General features: G+C 42.9%; 1 protein-coding gene across 1 annotated transcript in view; it reads left to right on the forward strand.

Annotated features, from left to right (window-relative positions):
• Window positions 1-15,699, forward strand: part of LOC137417318 (sperm motility kinase-like) — a gene marked incomplete at both ends in the record, with an annotated part of 60,385 nt that extends 44,686 nt beyond the window's left edge. Inside the window, 5 exons of the mRNA XM_078769190.1 lie at window positions 10,883-10,957; window positions 13,893-13,963; window positions 14,108-14,164; window positions 15,346-15,510; window positions 15,630-15,699. Coding sequence (XP_078625316.1) covers window positions 10,883-10,957; window positions 13,893-13,963; window positions 14,108-14,164; window positions 15,346-15,510; window positions 15,630-15,699 — 438 coding nt within the window. The remainder of the gene's footprint in view (window positions 1-10,882; window positions 10,958-13,892; window positions 13,964-14,107; window positions 14,165-15,345; window positions 15,511-15,629) is intronic.
• Between the last annotated feature and the right edge of the window lie 834 nt (window positions 15,700-16,533).

Raw genomic sequence — 16,533 nt, forward strand, 5'->3', positions numbered from 1 at the left:
GAGAAAAGAAAATAAATGTTTTTGTTTTTTTTGTTGTTTTTTTTGGGGGGGGGGGGGGGGATTTAGAACGTTAGACAGAGTATTATGTTCGGGGTAGAAGGGAAAAAACCAAGAGCCAAGCAAAACTAGGTAAGTTGGTAACTAGTTTGCTAGGTAAGTTGAAGGTATGGTGTTTGAAGTTTGGATTGATGCCACGAGTATTGTGGCCATTGATGACGTATGATATTGCGATTGGGCATGTAGAGAGGATGGAGGTTGTGGTGAGCGGGTTTGTGAGGAGGTGGTTGGGAGTGCCACACTGTTTGACGAACATTGCTTTTTGTGGTCAGGGTGGAAAACTCCAGTTTCCCTTGACATCATTAACCGAGGAGTTTAAGGTGGTGAGGGTGCAGGAGTTCATGATGTTGCGGGATTCAAGTGATGCAGTGGTGAAGAATGCTCTCCCAGAGAAGAAGGGAAGTTGGAAGTGGAATGCAAGAGCAGAGGTGGACGAGATGGAGCGGCGGTTGCAACAGGAGGAGGTCATGGGGATGGTACAGCATGGGAAGCATGGCTTGGGGTGGATGAAGCATGAATGATGGGGAAAGGCATGTGTGGAAGAGAGGAGAAAGATGGTTGAGAGGGAGGTGAGAAGAAAGGAGGAGGAGCAGAGATATGTGAAAGCAGTCTGGCAGGCACAGCAAGGTGCTTGGACGAGGTGGGAAGGTGTGCGGGTGTGGACATTGAAGTGGCAAGAGATTTGGAGGATGGTATGTTGAGTTTCCTGTTCCGGGCAACGTATGATGTGCTTCCGTCACCAGTAAAACTTGATATTGTGGGGGTTGTTGCAGGAGGAGAGATGTTATTTGTGTGGAGGTCTGGGAACGGTGCAGCATGCACTGAGTGCATGCTCAGTAGCATCATTAACATCATGAACATTAACTGGTCCTTGACTGAGGACCCATCTTCGCAGCAGGACAATACAAGTGGCGACATGATCAGGTGCTGGCGGTGGTAGTGCAGATGGTGCAACAAGAGGTGCTGAGATCGAGAGAGAGAGAGAAGAGTGGAGAAGGAGACCGATGGGGGAGAGGTGTTGTTTGTCAGAGAGGGCCAAGTGGGAAGAGGTGGAAAGAGGAGGAGGTGGAAAGCAAGAGGGCTGTGTCAGATGCTTGTGATTGGCAGGTGGTGGCAGACCGAAAGCCACAATTGGTATTCCCAGAAAATATCTGTGTGACAAGGTTGTGGCCTGACATTGTCATCTGGTCAGGTGCAACAAGGCAGGTCATCTTAGGGGAATTGTCTGTACCTTGGGAAGAGAACATGGAGGAGGTGCGCGAGAGGAAGAGAGGAAAGTACAGTGAGCTAGAGACAGAGTGCCGGGAGAAGGGTTGGTGAGTTTCTTGTCAGCCATTTGAGGTGGGGTGTCGAGGGTATGTTGGCAATTCATTTTCTGCATTTCTTGATCGGCTTGGAGTGTGTGGGACAGAAAGAAGGAGGATGTGTGTCAAAGTGGCCCAGGTTGCCTTGAAAGGCTCACTTTGGATATGGAGGAAGTTTATAGAGGGACGTCGAACGGTGCAGGTTGAGGTTTGCATAAATCTGTTTTTGCATGAGTGGTGCATGTTGGTAAGGGTAGGTGGTTGGTTGGTTGTGTGTGTTTTCTTTTTACTATTATTATTTCTTATTTTGTGTTTGTCAGTGAGTGAGTGGGTGAGGGTGTGTGTTTTTGCATAAATGATTTTTTGCATGAGTGTGTGTGTTTTTGTATGTTGAATGGTGTATGTTGTAAAGGTAGGTGGTGTGTGTGTGTGTGTGTGTGTGTGTGTGTGTGTGTGTGTGTGTGTGTGTGTGTGTGTGTGTGTGTGTGTGTGTGTGTGTGTGTGTATGTGTGTATGATCTGGTGTGTTTTGTTGGTGAGTGGTGAAGGTTATAAAGGTGGGTGTTTGAGTGTTCACCTTGTTTACTTCTTTGGTGCTGTGGATTCTGGAAGTGGAGGAGATTTTGTTGTTGTAGTCTGTGTTCTCACTGGCTGGGGGTGGGGGTATGTACGCATCCAGGTGTAGTTGCTTCATGTGGATGTGTATGTGCCCCCGCTGGCCCACCTTGGCTGACCGTATTGAGGTTGAAGGGCTGAAACGGGATGATGCTGAGGACCTCGACTGAGGACCCGGTCAGTACGGCACACTTGTGACCTGGTGTGTTTTGAATATATATATATACACATACATATATATGACGGGATCCGTTGACTTAGGACTCAAGACTCATGACAGAGAGAAAGAACAACTGATATATTTATTTGATTCGTCAAACACACAAGCTTGGTGGAGAGCAAAACACGTCGGACAGAAGCCCACAAATATGACCAACGTTCCAACAAGATGCTCTGCCTTAATTCGGGCAAGCTTTCACTTTATAAAGGGAATATTGGGGTGTGGTTTTAGCTCTCAAGACAAAGAGAACGACGAAGTGGTCTCCTCGATTCGTCCAGGGTCACTCATGGGTTAAACAACATGTTGACGACTTTCCAGAATCCTGTTTTTTGGGGGGAAAGTTCAGCAAGTCGTAAAAATGTCAAACATGAAAGTGATCTAACACAGTTTTCAACGGGGACTGGAAAAGATAGGTTGGTCTTCACAGAGTGAGGGATTATATCATCAGGGCCTGGATTTACAAAACATATAACTCCTTTATGAGGATATAGCAAGTTCCAAAGGAATATTTTCGACAGTAAGAGAACAAAGTCACAAAAGTATATGATCCTTAAGAGACATGACAGGCAAAGTAACATAAGTCTTTTTTAAAGGGAAAAGCAGGGTTTTCAAGGATATAAAGGATATAATATTTTAAGCAAAGCAGACATATAATTGGTCAAACAATAATAGAACACAATGGGGGGGGGGGGGGGGGGTCTGAACCCCTATATATATATATATATATATATATATATATATATATATATATATATATATATATATATATATATATATACGGACTTGGCATTTAATATGGAATATTTTTTTTTTCTTGACTTGGGTTTACTTTCTTAACTCAGTATATTAGTCAGGTTCACGATGTCAATAAATTATATTTCGTTCAAAATCATGGTAGAAGAGCAAACCTATACATTTTTGGAAAGGTTATAGCATAAGGAAACTAAAAATCAATGTTTACATTTGGAGAGATACCTGTCTGGTGCCATTTTGTATTTTCAAAATGGCCACTGTAAAATACATACTTTGTTCTATTTCTGCCTCTAATTACCCTAAAAACTTTTAAAAATATACTAAACCTATATTTTCAGGGACAAGGAATCCAATGAAAGTATCAAATTAGTGCTATGGGGAATGGTAAGACACGAATCAAAGGTTTTGAATTGCAAAATACTGTCTTTATATTCGCGATAAGTTGCATAATCAAATACATGTTATCATTTTGTACAGGCAGTTAATAACATCAAAATGTGTCACAATAATTCATATCACCAAACATACACAGGCAGTCAGCAAAATCATATATACACATGCAGTCAGTATAACTTCACATCTACACAGGCAGTCAATGACAAAATATACACAGGCAGTCAATGGCATCAAACATACACGATTACAGAATATGCCATTTAGAGTTCGTCATCACTGTCCTGTGTGTCGTATCCGACAATATAGTCCGCATCGTTTTCACAGTCTGTTCCACACAAGCAAAGGTCGGTCAAATTGATTGGCAGGTCGAATGGTCGATCGAATCGAATTTGATGAATCGAATCGAATCAAATCGATCGAATTGGTCGAATGGTCGAATGGTCGATCGAATGGATTGGTCGAATGGTCGAATTGGTCGAATGGAATTGGTCGAATTGGTCGAATCGACTTGGTCGGAATTGGCAGATGTAAACATTGATTTTCAGATTTTCCATGCAATAACGTTTCCAAAAATGTATAGGTTTGCTAATCTACCATGATTTTGAACGAAAAAACATAGTGAACCTGACTATATCAATCTGGTGAGTTGCTTTTACACTTTGGTGATTTATTTGTTCAAAGAACCATGTCACTGATTGTCTGTCGCAGCAAGAAGTCAACAACAGGATTATATCACAGGTGGTGTGGCAAAATGTACGGACAGGTGCATTTGACGATTGGCTTCACAGTTGGGTATACAAGGGTTGTTGCGTTCTGTATTAGTGGAAAACAACTGCTGCACGTCTACAAAAGTTATTGCCGCTTCCTCTGGAGATGGTCCGTCAACTTGACAATGCTGTTTGTCATGGAGTGGTGGCTTTACGAAATTACGGCATGAAACAGCGTGCTATTGCTCGGCAGTATGGCATCACTCAAGGTCAGGTGTCAAAGATCCTGAAACGAAATGCTCAGAGGGGTGTCCCTACTCCAATACCGAGGCCAGGATGTCCCCGCAGAACCACAAGGAGAGATGATCGCCAGCTGCACCGGTTAGTCTGCAATGGCCGTACCTAGTCAGCAAATCCGTGTAGGGCTGAGTGGCATCAACTGACAAATGTGCCTGTATCCAGAAGGCTAGTCAACCAACGACTGGTTCAAGCAGGCTATCGTGCCAGGCGTCCCCTGAGAAAGCCACGCCTGACCAGACAACACAGCCAGGGCCGATTGCAGTGGGCCAGAGAGCACCGTCAATGGCAGCCAGGACACTGGAATCACGTGACCTTCAGTGACGAGTCTAGATTTCTGGTCTATCGTCAAGATGGCCGCGTCCGAGTGCGCACACAAGTGCATGAAGCCTACAACGAAGATTGTATAGTGCCAAGATTCCAAGCTGGAGGTGGTGGGGTGACCGTTTGGGCTGCTTTTCATGCAGGGGGCAAAACTGACCTGGTTGTTCTGAATGGAAACCTGAACCAGTTCAAGTACAGGGTCATTCTGGAAGAAACATTGCTTCCATTTGCTCGTGCAGCCTTTCGAGGAAACTTTGTCTTCCAAGATGACGATGTACAGCCTCATCGTGCTCGCATGATCCAACACTTTCTTGCTGACCGTGGTGTAGAGCATATGGAGTGGCCTGCCATGTCCCCGGATATGAATCCGATAGAGAACTTGTGGGCAGAATTAACGCGTCAAATCGACAACTTGGACCAGCAGCCGACCTCTGTGCGTGAATTGCAGCAGACTATTGTCACTGCATGGCAATCGATTCCTGTCCAAACCTTGGCAAATCTCGTGAACAGCATGCCTCGACGTGTACGTGCTCTCCTGAATGCTCGTGGGGGTTACACGAAGTACTTAACTGTAATTTTACTGTCCGTAATCCCAGTCGTAATTTAACTTTTGTTTTTGTTGAAAAATTTTTTGGCTAATGTGCAAACTAAAGAGATACTTCTTTAAAACGCACAGAAGTTTAACACAGTACTGTCCGTGAATTGAGTTCGATATCAGTTTACATCACTTTCAAGGATCAATTTATTTGCTTCAAAATGTCAAATGTGGTTTTTGTTTCTTTTAAAGGTAACATTAACAAAATCTAGAATAATTCAACATAATTCCAATGAACTTTTGGTTCTAAGTCATCTTGAAAAGTAAGTTCACCCCCACAAAAAAAATATTCCATATTGAATGCAAAGTCTGTATATGTATGTATATATATTAGTGTAGCAGCATAGCAAACCTGTTGTGCATTTTGTGATACAAGCACCAAATTTGGTACACTAGTAGGCTATCATATTATGAAAAGATCTGGATATTGGGCCATCTCAGATTCAGAGATTTGATTTTTGCAAGATTTCGATTCGATTGGGATCGAAGAGAACACCTTCTTCGTCTTCTGTACAGTGAAGTTGCCAGCCCTGAATTCTCTGGCTACATCTGGGTGCTTCATTGGGAGTGCAACCGTGTCCCTCAGGTGAACAGGGACCCACCTGGCATAGTGTGTGTGGTCTAAGGCATGGAACCATGGGACCAGTTCCGTCAGGGCATCAAGGTACGTCGTGAATGAAGCCTGCCGCAGAGAACGCACGTAGACCAGTACCAACATCTCTAGTTCCAGCACAGTTGCCCAGTACTGAAAGTTGGGAATGTCTTCTCCTCTCTGGTGACACCAGTCTTCGAACTCAGGCAGGTCTTCTGCATCATCAGCATATGTCATACAGTGGCGTTCATACGCACGGTGTTGCAGGATGTGCAGTGCCGCTGCAGTGATTTGATGAGCTCTTCTTGTGCGGGTGACGTGGGCAGCTCGCAGGAAGGAGTCGGCCGTCCCTGGCGTTGCAATCTCAGCTTGCAAAATCTGCAAATCTTGCAAAAATCAAATCTCTGAATCTGAGATGGCCCAATATCCAGATCTTTTCATAATATGATAGTCTACTAGTGTGCCAAATTTGGTGCTTGTATCACAAAATGCACAATTCTTTTGAATATTTGGGCTAAGCCGCCCCACTATATATATATATATTTATATATATATATATATATATAGATATATATATATATATAGATATATACACACACACACACATACACACACACACACACACACATATCTTACTTTCATTCACCAAATGTCTGTCCGTCAGTTCGAAGGTACCGCAAAAACGGCTCAACCGATCGAAACGATATTTTGTGTGGGTAATCCTGGGATCTCCAGGAGTAAAATAAGCTATTTAGTTTTCCCAATTTCAGCTTTGGTCTCCAGTATTCTCAGGTTTGGACTCCCGCATAACATTCGCGTTCGCATAACGTTCATTGTGACGATGTATGTGTTCACGGTAGTGTTTGACGTGACGTTGTGAACGTAATTTCATAATGTTTTTCATTTCGTTATCCTTTAATGAACGTTTAATGAACGTTTAATGTTTAATGAACGTTTAATGCCCTTCGATGTCCGGGGCCGCATGCGCGCTTCACTGTTCGGGCCAGCGTGTGCCTTGCCCTTCGCCGTCAGGCTCGGGTAAACCGCTGAGCCCCATCCGTGATGGGGACTGTGGCTTGAGACAGTGTTCTTCATTAAAAGTATAATAAACGCTGTCTCCATCGATCTTGCCAAGGCCGTAACAGCAATCGGCTCAAAATCTTTTTAACTGTTGATTTGGTGCAGTTACACGTATCGGGAGTACATATGACAGAGCGATTGTGAACACTATTATCGATCACGATTCACGATCACGATCATCACGATCATGGTGTATCGATCACGATTAGAAACACGATGGAATAATATTTACCGATATGAACAGTGATGTGGCTTTTGTTGAAATTCTAAAGATACTGTTTAGATTTTGATGATTTGTGTGTGATATGATTCAACGGATGTTTATATGAATCGTTTAAAATTTTAAAAACCCTTCAATTTCTGATATTTTGCCTTTTCATTTGTGCTTCGCAATTGGAGCTCCGCCCATAGGGCGGGTACCATTGCTAGTAGATATAATATGTCAAAGGTGTGTCCACAGAGTATTAACTCAGGGGGGTGGACACTTATTCCACCAAGATAAACTAGTTTTGTCTTTTTAATTGATTTTCTCAAATTTGTTGAATTTGTTTTTCACTTGGAAGTTGTGGGTTACGATGTGTAAATCCAGGTGGAAAACGTCTGGTTTAATGCAATTTAATTCCAGGCTATAAGCCAACAAGCGGTAAAAAGTTTGAAGGGGGGTGTAGACTATCTATAGGTACTGCATTGTTTATGTCCGGCTTCCTTCTTGGGTCGACATTGCTGTAATTGGTCTTTATTTTTATTCTCACAGTGTGAAAAAAAACAAGTTACAAATTGTGCTTCTGTCGCATGAATTTCTCTCTTACGTCAGCTGTTGACTTTTTTTCAACTCGATCAAAGCCACAGTTAAAGTTTGCAAAACACCTCTCAGCTCCGTCTCTTCATACGCAATCACACAATGCCGGTGCCACCAAGGGAGCTTCCTCAGCAAGGGAATTGGATTACTCATTGGATGGCTTGCCATTGCCTTCCCAGCAGGAGTTAGGACAGGAAGTTGTAACTTGGCTGGGGTGCTGGCGATAGCTCGCCCACTCTTCGCAAAGGACACCCTGGGTCTTTAACGCCCACCAAGTAATTCAGGATGCTAGTTTGACTTCCCTCCACGGGATGGCACAATTATTGAATCACCCTGTCCGCCAAACACCGGGATGACAATTTATAGCTGGGTCGAGTTTCCATCCCAGGCAAGACGGCCTTGAGGCGAATCTGCATACCTCTGGAGCTCTAAGCCATCCTGTCAGCCCCTTTTTGGATTGCTTGTTCTTAAATAGAAATCTGGCTTACCTGCGTCAGAGTGGCGACCTATACAGGATGGCATTCCGAGTTCAAGTGGAGTGCTGAGCATTCCGAGTTCAAGTTCCGTTCTTTTTTCTTGTGCTTTGGACCTGCCTGTAGTTATAAAGGGCTCAGATGCCAAATTTGGTGACGAGAAGTTATCTGTTAATTTTTTGCGATTTTGCAACCTCCAAACCCGAACATGCACACTCGTGCAGGCAAATTTGTTGTGCTGTGCACTTTTTTTTTTCTTTTTTTTTTCTTTTTTGTATACTGAATCGAGGCTCGTGAAAGAGCTGACATTTACTTCACAAACAAATCAACCAGACAAACAAAATATATAAAAAGAGGGAGCGGAAGACAAGAGAATGGGAAGCACACAAATACTTGAGAGCACACAACATTTAAGAGCAGGGAGATGTGTCGGAGGGAGAGGGCTTGGGGGGAGGAGGCGTGGGAAAGGGGGGGGGGGGGGTGGGAGAAGTATAAAACACAAGGACACCAAGGACTTCCAGGACAGAAGTTGGTATTTCAAAAAGTGGAATTGGGGTGAAATTATCGGGGATAGAAAAGATCAAGGTTTTGGATGGGAGAAGATAAGAGATGGTGGTGAACAGCTGTTTTAAAGACCTGGAGGGTGGAGTGGGATTGAAGAGAGTGAGGGAGTTTGTTCCAGAGGCAGGAGAAAAGAGGAATGAAGGAGTGAAGGTGAGCAGAGAGTCTTGATTTTGGCAGTTTAACCATAAGAGGGTTGCAGGCAGATCTTGTGCGACCTGTAGGAATATTTGCGGGACAGAGCCCAGAGAGAGCTGGGGGGGCAAGGCCAGAGAGGAGTCGGTAGAAGACGGAAAGACCACCAACCTGCCTGCGGTGAGTGAGTGAGAGGCCCTTGGAGTTAGCTTCATCGCAGGAGATTCCAATGATTCTGAATGCTTTGCTTTCAACAGCGTGAAGACGAGCTAGGTGTTAGGCAGGAGCACCAGCCCAGAGGGGAGAGCAGTATTCCATTGAGCTGCGGATGAAAGCCTTGTACGTGGTGAGGAGCTCAGGTGTGCCAAGGAAGGACTTCGCACGACGGAGGATGCCCAGTCGGCGACTGGCTTTGGAGGCCAGATTTGAAATGTGGTTTTCCCAGGAAAGATCATGGCAGATAGTGAGACCCAAAAGTTTGAGTGACAGAACTTCTTGGAGAGGATTATTCAGAAAGTGGATGGGAGGGTTGTCCAGTCGGTCTTTTCGGAGAGACATCGTAAGAGTGTGAGATTTGTCAGGATTGAAAGACACTTGGTTGCACAAACGTACCAGCTTCTGTATTTCATTTATTTTGCGTATTGCAAGTGCATGCGACCACTCGTGCTTCTCTGCAACATCCCCTCCACACCGTGGTGACATAAAAATTTGATTTCAATGTCGGAAAATCTTTCTGAAGCCGAAAATGGGTGGTTCTTCTTCTTTATCATGACATCTGAGCAAAATTGAAAGTACTTGCAATAAAATGACCATCACAATTCCTGTCTCAGAGACTTGAACAACTAGTTTTATGGAATAAATATGCATATTGATATTGAAATGCAGTTCTATTTCATTCAAAGACCTGTAAAATTTACAACAAACACCAAGAAAGACATTATTTGTCTTGGAGGTTTGACAGGATAGTGCATCGGATTCATGGGAAGCACACTTGAGCTCTTGAGTCTCGGTGCAGATCCCACCATCAGACTGGTACTTCATCGATAGCAGGGTATTGGATGCAAGAGGACGACACTTGATGGAAGATGGAGTGAGAGAACGGGGAAGAGGACACAGACGCTGAACAAGCTGAATAAGGACGGTTTTTTTAGCAAGGATGGGAAGAGTTGTTGTTTCGTATGCAGTATGTGGCTGCTGGTTGCATCACTTTCTAGAATTGTGGCTGTACCGCTGATGCAGTGCCCCTATTACCAGTAGGCCGGTACTCATTTTGCGACGTCTGAAGGATAACAGGCTGAGTCAACACTTGGTGGTATTTCAGGGGCGTAATATGGGCTCAAATTCAACACCAGAAGATCTTCAGCCAGCAACCTTAACGGTGAAGCCAACACCAAGCTTCTTCATGATGTATAGTGATAGTGATGGTGATTGACCATGTGAGAAAACAACGATTAACTGCTGAGTGCAAGATATAAAAGCAACAAAAAAGGCACACAAAATGTCTGCTAATGTGCCCACGATACGAACAAAATTGGTCAACAAGCGAAGAGAAGATGAGAAGCTGCTGCCGGAAACCGGATCCTCTTATCAGCTCTTTGCGTTTCACTTTCATTTGCTTTTGTGTAATCAATAATATGAGATTCCAACACACTATAAATCAAATATACTGAGCCAACCGCATTCGAGTTGTGTGTTCGCCAAATGTCGTGTTCTCGGAAGAATTCTGATCAGTTGTTTGCCGAAGCTTGAGTCCACTCGATACGAATTGCGATTCGTACACACAGTACCCAGATAAATGTTTACATACAAGATCATGAATGGTGATGGTGAAGGGATTATGTTGAGGCTCACCTGTTGACTACTTGTCATCACAAAAAATGTGCATGTTGTTGATCATGTTGTTGAAAGGTGTTTGACTTTGGGTAAGATTCTTATGCCATATTAACGCATGCAACACTATCTTGTTTCCCTTCAGTGAAGTTTGTCTTCATCGATGCAACATGTTCATGCTTTGAGCGCATGCCCTTAGTTTTTGAGTATATGGAAGCAGGTGAGGTTTCTGACGTCATTTTACTGAAAATCCACTGTTTGTGTGTATCATGTCCACTTTTGCTTGAGTAGCTCAATAAGTTAGTTTTTATTAAACATGAATTTTGATGTCGTGATTGTTGGACCATCTCTTTCAGTTCTGACAAATCTCACTTTCACCCTGTCACTCCGGCACGATTGTAAAAAACAACCAACTGATCGTTTTTCCTGGTCAAACACAGGAAGTGGTTCGGTTTTTTCTTCACTTTGTAGGCTTTACCATCAGCCATGACGTGAATCACATTTCAAAGCTGTCTTCAAACTGAGCTGCAGATTCCATCATTCCAAATAATCTCACTATAATTCACAAAAATGACAGTCTGTCCGTTCGAAGGTACCGCAAAAACGGATCAACCGATTGCAACGATATTTTGGGTGGGTATTCCTGGGACCCCTGGGAGTTAAATAGGCTATATTGTTTTTCCAAGTTTTCAAATTTTCCAATTTACCAGTTTTTCCAAACACGATGGAATAATATTTACCGATATGAACAGTGATGTGGCTTTTGTTGAAATTCTATAAATACTGATTATTCTACGTACCAGCGGAGAGTAGACCGACTCCCTGACGAACTCTTCCTATATAAACGTGTGGCTCCGAAGTAACATGGCAGCGTGTGCAAAGCGACTGAGAAACAGGTGCAGCGGCCGCTTCCATGTTAGATTCGGCACGCACTCTTCACACATAAACGTGCGACTGAGAAAGACGTGTAGCGGCCGCTTCTGTTTTGCAGAATTCAATCTTTTTTCAAAATGGGCGCCATGTACTGTTTTGATTTTGATGATTTGCGTGTGATATGATTCAACGGATGTTGATATGAATCGTTTAAAATATAAAAAGCCTTCAATTTCTGATATTTTGCCTTTTCATTTGGGCTTCCCAATTGAAGCCCCGCCCATAGGGCGGGTACCGTTGCTAGTTCCTTAAACTTAAAGTCTTTAAGGTGTCTGTGTTGGTCAATGGAGACCTCTTGAGAGCTTTATATTCCACAGGATCCAGGAGACCCGTTCGTGATTTTGCTACCTCTCATTTAGGTGACTAGGACGTGCCCGTACGTGGGTGCCCGTACGTGCGTGCAAAAAAGCATGCGTACAAACAACAACAACAAAAAAAAACTTTGAAACCACGTGGCAGTAACGACCACAGAACCCCCCCCCCCCTCTATTTACATGAAATGGTTTGGTCCATTCGCAACGACCACAGAACCCCCCCCCCCCCCCCTCTATTTACATGAAATGGTTTGGTCCAAAGCGAACGGCTTGCGGAGTTTGGTAAAGAAATCGCCATAGCTCGGTAACTACTTCTCCGATTAATATGAAACCTTGAAAAGGCACATCCTCGGGTCCCCAGCAATATACCTGGCAAGTTTCAAGTATATCGGACCGGTAGTTGTCGAGAAACAGCGGTCACAGACAAACACACACACACACACACACACACACACACACACACAGAGATTACTGGAATTATAGATAGACTAGGGCATGCCCGTACGTGGGTGCCCATTCCTTGCCAAAAAAAAAAAAAACGCTACCCGTACGCTCTACCCCGCCCGTACGCCCGTACGCCCGTAAATAAAAAAAACAACGCTCTTCGCTTCCGCCCTTCGCTCTGACTGAATTGGGAGAAATAATGCGCATAAGAAATCGAGAAATTATTATTTTCTCCGGAAGAAATCGAATTACGAACCGTAATGGCGCACGCGCTCGGCTCGGCTCGCTCTCACATCGGCCACGCCTACGCAACAATGCGTTCTGTGATTGGCTGCCGGAAGTGCAGTCTTCACTGTCCGGAAGGTCGCATATCGCAGTTACGATGAATCGCAAATTAGTTTTAATTAGTTTTAAAACATAGTTGAACGCCAACATAGTTTGCCAACGTGAAATAAATGAATACGCTCTCAAATGTGCCGTCCGAGGCAGAGTCTGTTCGCCACGTTCGGCACACGTGATAGCTCGCTGCTCTCTGATTGGTTGAATCGTTTTTTGGACATAGCTCGGTAACTACTTCTCCGATTAATATGAAACCTTGAAAAGGCACATCCTCGGGTCCCCAGCAATATACCTGGCAAGTTTAAAGTATATCGGACCGGTAGTTGTCGAGAAACAGCGGTCACAGACAAACATACATACATACATACATACATACATACATACATACATACATACACACAGAGATTACTGGAATTATAGATAGATGAGATGGCAGCATCACAAACTGATTTGGTTTCTGTTCAATAAGAATCTCTCAAAATTATTATCATATCAAGTGATGAGGCTCAAACACATTGCAATTGCCTAATATGGCAGATGGGGTTGCTCTTCTTATTTATGCGGCCTGTCAAGAGGCAGTGTCTTGGAAGAGATAGATATGTATCCCGCTCCTTCACTGCACAAGTCGATCCCTCCTGGTTAAATCAAAGTGCACACTTTTTATTACTCTTTTGTCACATTTCTGCAACTGCCCTCTGGAAACAATTCAATCACATTCTCCCCTCGAAGACTTGATGCATGTGGTGCACCACCATCTGATGTCACCCTACATCCTTTTTTCGATATTGTTTTCCCATGAACCCTCTTTTCATTCTGTCCTTTACTTGCATTGCCCTGTGTTTACTCTCCCCCCTCCTCCCCCCTCTATGTCTCTCTCCCTATCTTCCTCCACTTTTGCTGTTCATTCTTTCCCCTAATTGTGTCCAACTGTGGCCCTCTATCACCTTTCTCTTTCTTCCCTGACCTTTGATTTTGCATGCAAATTTTTATCTTTCTCATTTTGTGTTTATTTTAACAATGAAACATTCAAATCTTCAAAAACAAAACAACTTTCCCTCTACTGGTTTCTTAAAAATGAAGAATCTCATTGTGTTGCCCTTGTATGTTGCTGCCTGATGTGTGCAGGTTCACTCGCTTCCCAAATTCATCTTCTGAGGAAACTTACAGAAAAAGGGTTGTGGTTTCCCATGAAGCAGGTGAGCTGAAGTTGGTTTCAGCCTCAGTGTGATGTTTATGATGTGGTTTGAAATATGAGAGAAAGAATTGCACTCACAATTGTAAAATCTTAACAAACACAATCTGTGTACATGTTTGAATATTTAATGTCCCTGTTCCCCCAGATGGCTGATGCTGTTGAGTACATGCACTCCCAGTACATTGTGCACAGAGATATAAAGGTAACCAACTACACCAAGTGGATGGGGGCAGGAAAGAACAAAATTCGTATTGTTTTGTGATGACCGACAATGGAGGGAAAGAGGGGGTGGGGGGATCTGTCACATATGGACCCTTTTTGTGTTCATTATACAATGATTTAAACTTGAAATATAAATAGAAAGTAAGATATCAAAATTAAATACCTATTCCAGCTCGGTTGAAGTCTGAGAAGAAGACAGCCCCCATTGTTGGAATTTGTGTTGAATTTTGATATCTCTATTCATGGCGACATTGTGAAGATGTTGTACATTTGCTCTTTGAAGGTTGGCCATTTCTCTGAAACTGATGCCGTCCTGTTAATTTATCCAATTTTAAGGAAACTCGCCTCATACTCTCAAAATTTACCTTCCTGACGTCTGATAACCTCATCCTGCAATCTCAATCTTGGATCAGAAGCCACTTACACCATTATGTTATGGTCACTTGTCCATAAATGCTGTTCTTCCTCAACCTTCTCCACCATATTCAGATTATTACCTTACAAGAGGTCGAACACTCTGCTTCTCATGGGATTTTCGACAAACTGCATTGAAAAGCAATCCTGGGCAAGATCACGAAATTCCTCCTCTGCTCTTTCCCTGTTTCTGAACCCAGTCTAACCCTGGCAAATTAATATCACCCACAATCAGTACTCTTCCCTCACCACAATCCTTTCTGAATTCTTAATGAACCTTTTCCTCTTACTTTTCCGTCACACCAATAGCCTAATTATACGTTCCTGACAACTCTTCCATCCTGATCTCTATCCATACAAACCACTCTTCATTCATTCCCTGTTTCAGATCGCCCTTTACTCTTGATATAATATTGTCCTTTTCCGAGATTGCGACACTTTCTCTGATTTTCTCTTCCCTTTCACACCTCCACATCTCGTGACCTTCGATTCCTCTCATTTAGCACAACCAAGTCTCACTTCCTGCAACTCTATCGTTTATATTCCTTGCTATCTGCTCTCACTTCAACTTCCTCCATTTTATGTCAACTCCTGACTGACATTGGTGGAGGATGTTTTTTAAAGTTTTCTTTTTCTGGAATTTTTTTTCCTGCCTGCCCATCGCATTTAAATTTTCATCTTTCCTTCAACATAATTTATCACCAAATATTTTATATATTTTAACATTGATTTCTGTTTATTCTCCAGCCACAAAACGTGCTTTTCAGCAATAAGGGGATTGTGAAGTTCATGAACTTTGAAGCTGCCAGAGAATTTGACACACGTGATGAGAAAATGTTTACCTGCTGTGGCACACGTGGCTATATGGCACCAGAGATCACAGCACATGGCTACGAAGGTCCCCCAGTCGATGTGTGGGCACTTGGCGTCCTGTTCACAAAATTATTTGTTGGACTTCAATTTGATGGACGTAATATTATTGAAGTGAGTATTGTTGAAAATGGTGTCATGATCATGAATTTGGTGTGTAGGAGGTGCTGATGCGAATGGAGTGTTGTGTGAAGGGAGTCTTGAGTATTTCACAAGCAGTGCCTGAAGAAGGTATTTATACCACTTGATGTTTTTCACATTTTGTTGTGTTACAGCCTCCGCCCAAGTGGCATTGCCCCTATTTTTTAAAAGCAGTGTTATATTCCACACATAATCTCCATATAAACATAGCGCAATGTATACACTTTAAATATATATATATATATATATATATATATATATATATATATATATATATATATATATATATATGTATGTATGTATGTATATATATGACGGGATCCGTTGACTTAGGACTCAAGACTCATGACAGAGAAAAGGAACAACTGATATATTTATTTGATTCGTCAAACACACAAGCTTGGTGGAGAGCAAAACGCTTAAAATGGAGGCCCACAAGGACCAAAATTCCAACAAGATGCTCCGAAATAATTCGGTCAAGCTTTCATTTTATAAAGGGAATATTGGGGTGTGGTTTTAGCTCTCGAGACAAAGGAAAGACAGAGTAGTCTCCAAGGTCATTCAAGGGTCAAACGACATGTTGACTACTTTCTAGAAACCTGATTTTTGGGGGAAAGTTCAGCAAGTCGTAAAAATGTCAAACATGAAAGTGATCTAACACAGTTTTCAACGGGGACTGGAAAAGATAGGTTGGTCTTCACAGAGTGAGGGATTATCTCATCAGGGCCTGGATTTACAAAACATATAACTTATTATAACAAGCTTCCAAAGGAATATTTCGACAGTAAGAGAACATGCCATCACAGTAACTTAACTCTTCAACAGGAAGTATAATGGATAAAGTTTGCAAATCAACACATACAAATTAGTTATTTTTTGGTAATTGGTCAGGCAATAATGGAACACAACGGGGGGGGGGGGGGG

Source organism: Myxine glutinosa, unplaced genomic scaffold (assembly GCF_964187855.1).
Source record: "Myxine glutinosa unplaced genomic scaffold, kmMyxGlut1.1 SCAFFOLD_1661, whole genome shotgun sequence".
In the NCBI taxonomy this organism is placed as follows: Eukaryota; Metazoa; Chordata; class Myxini; order Myxiniformes; family Myxinidae; genus Myxine; species Myxine glutinosa.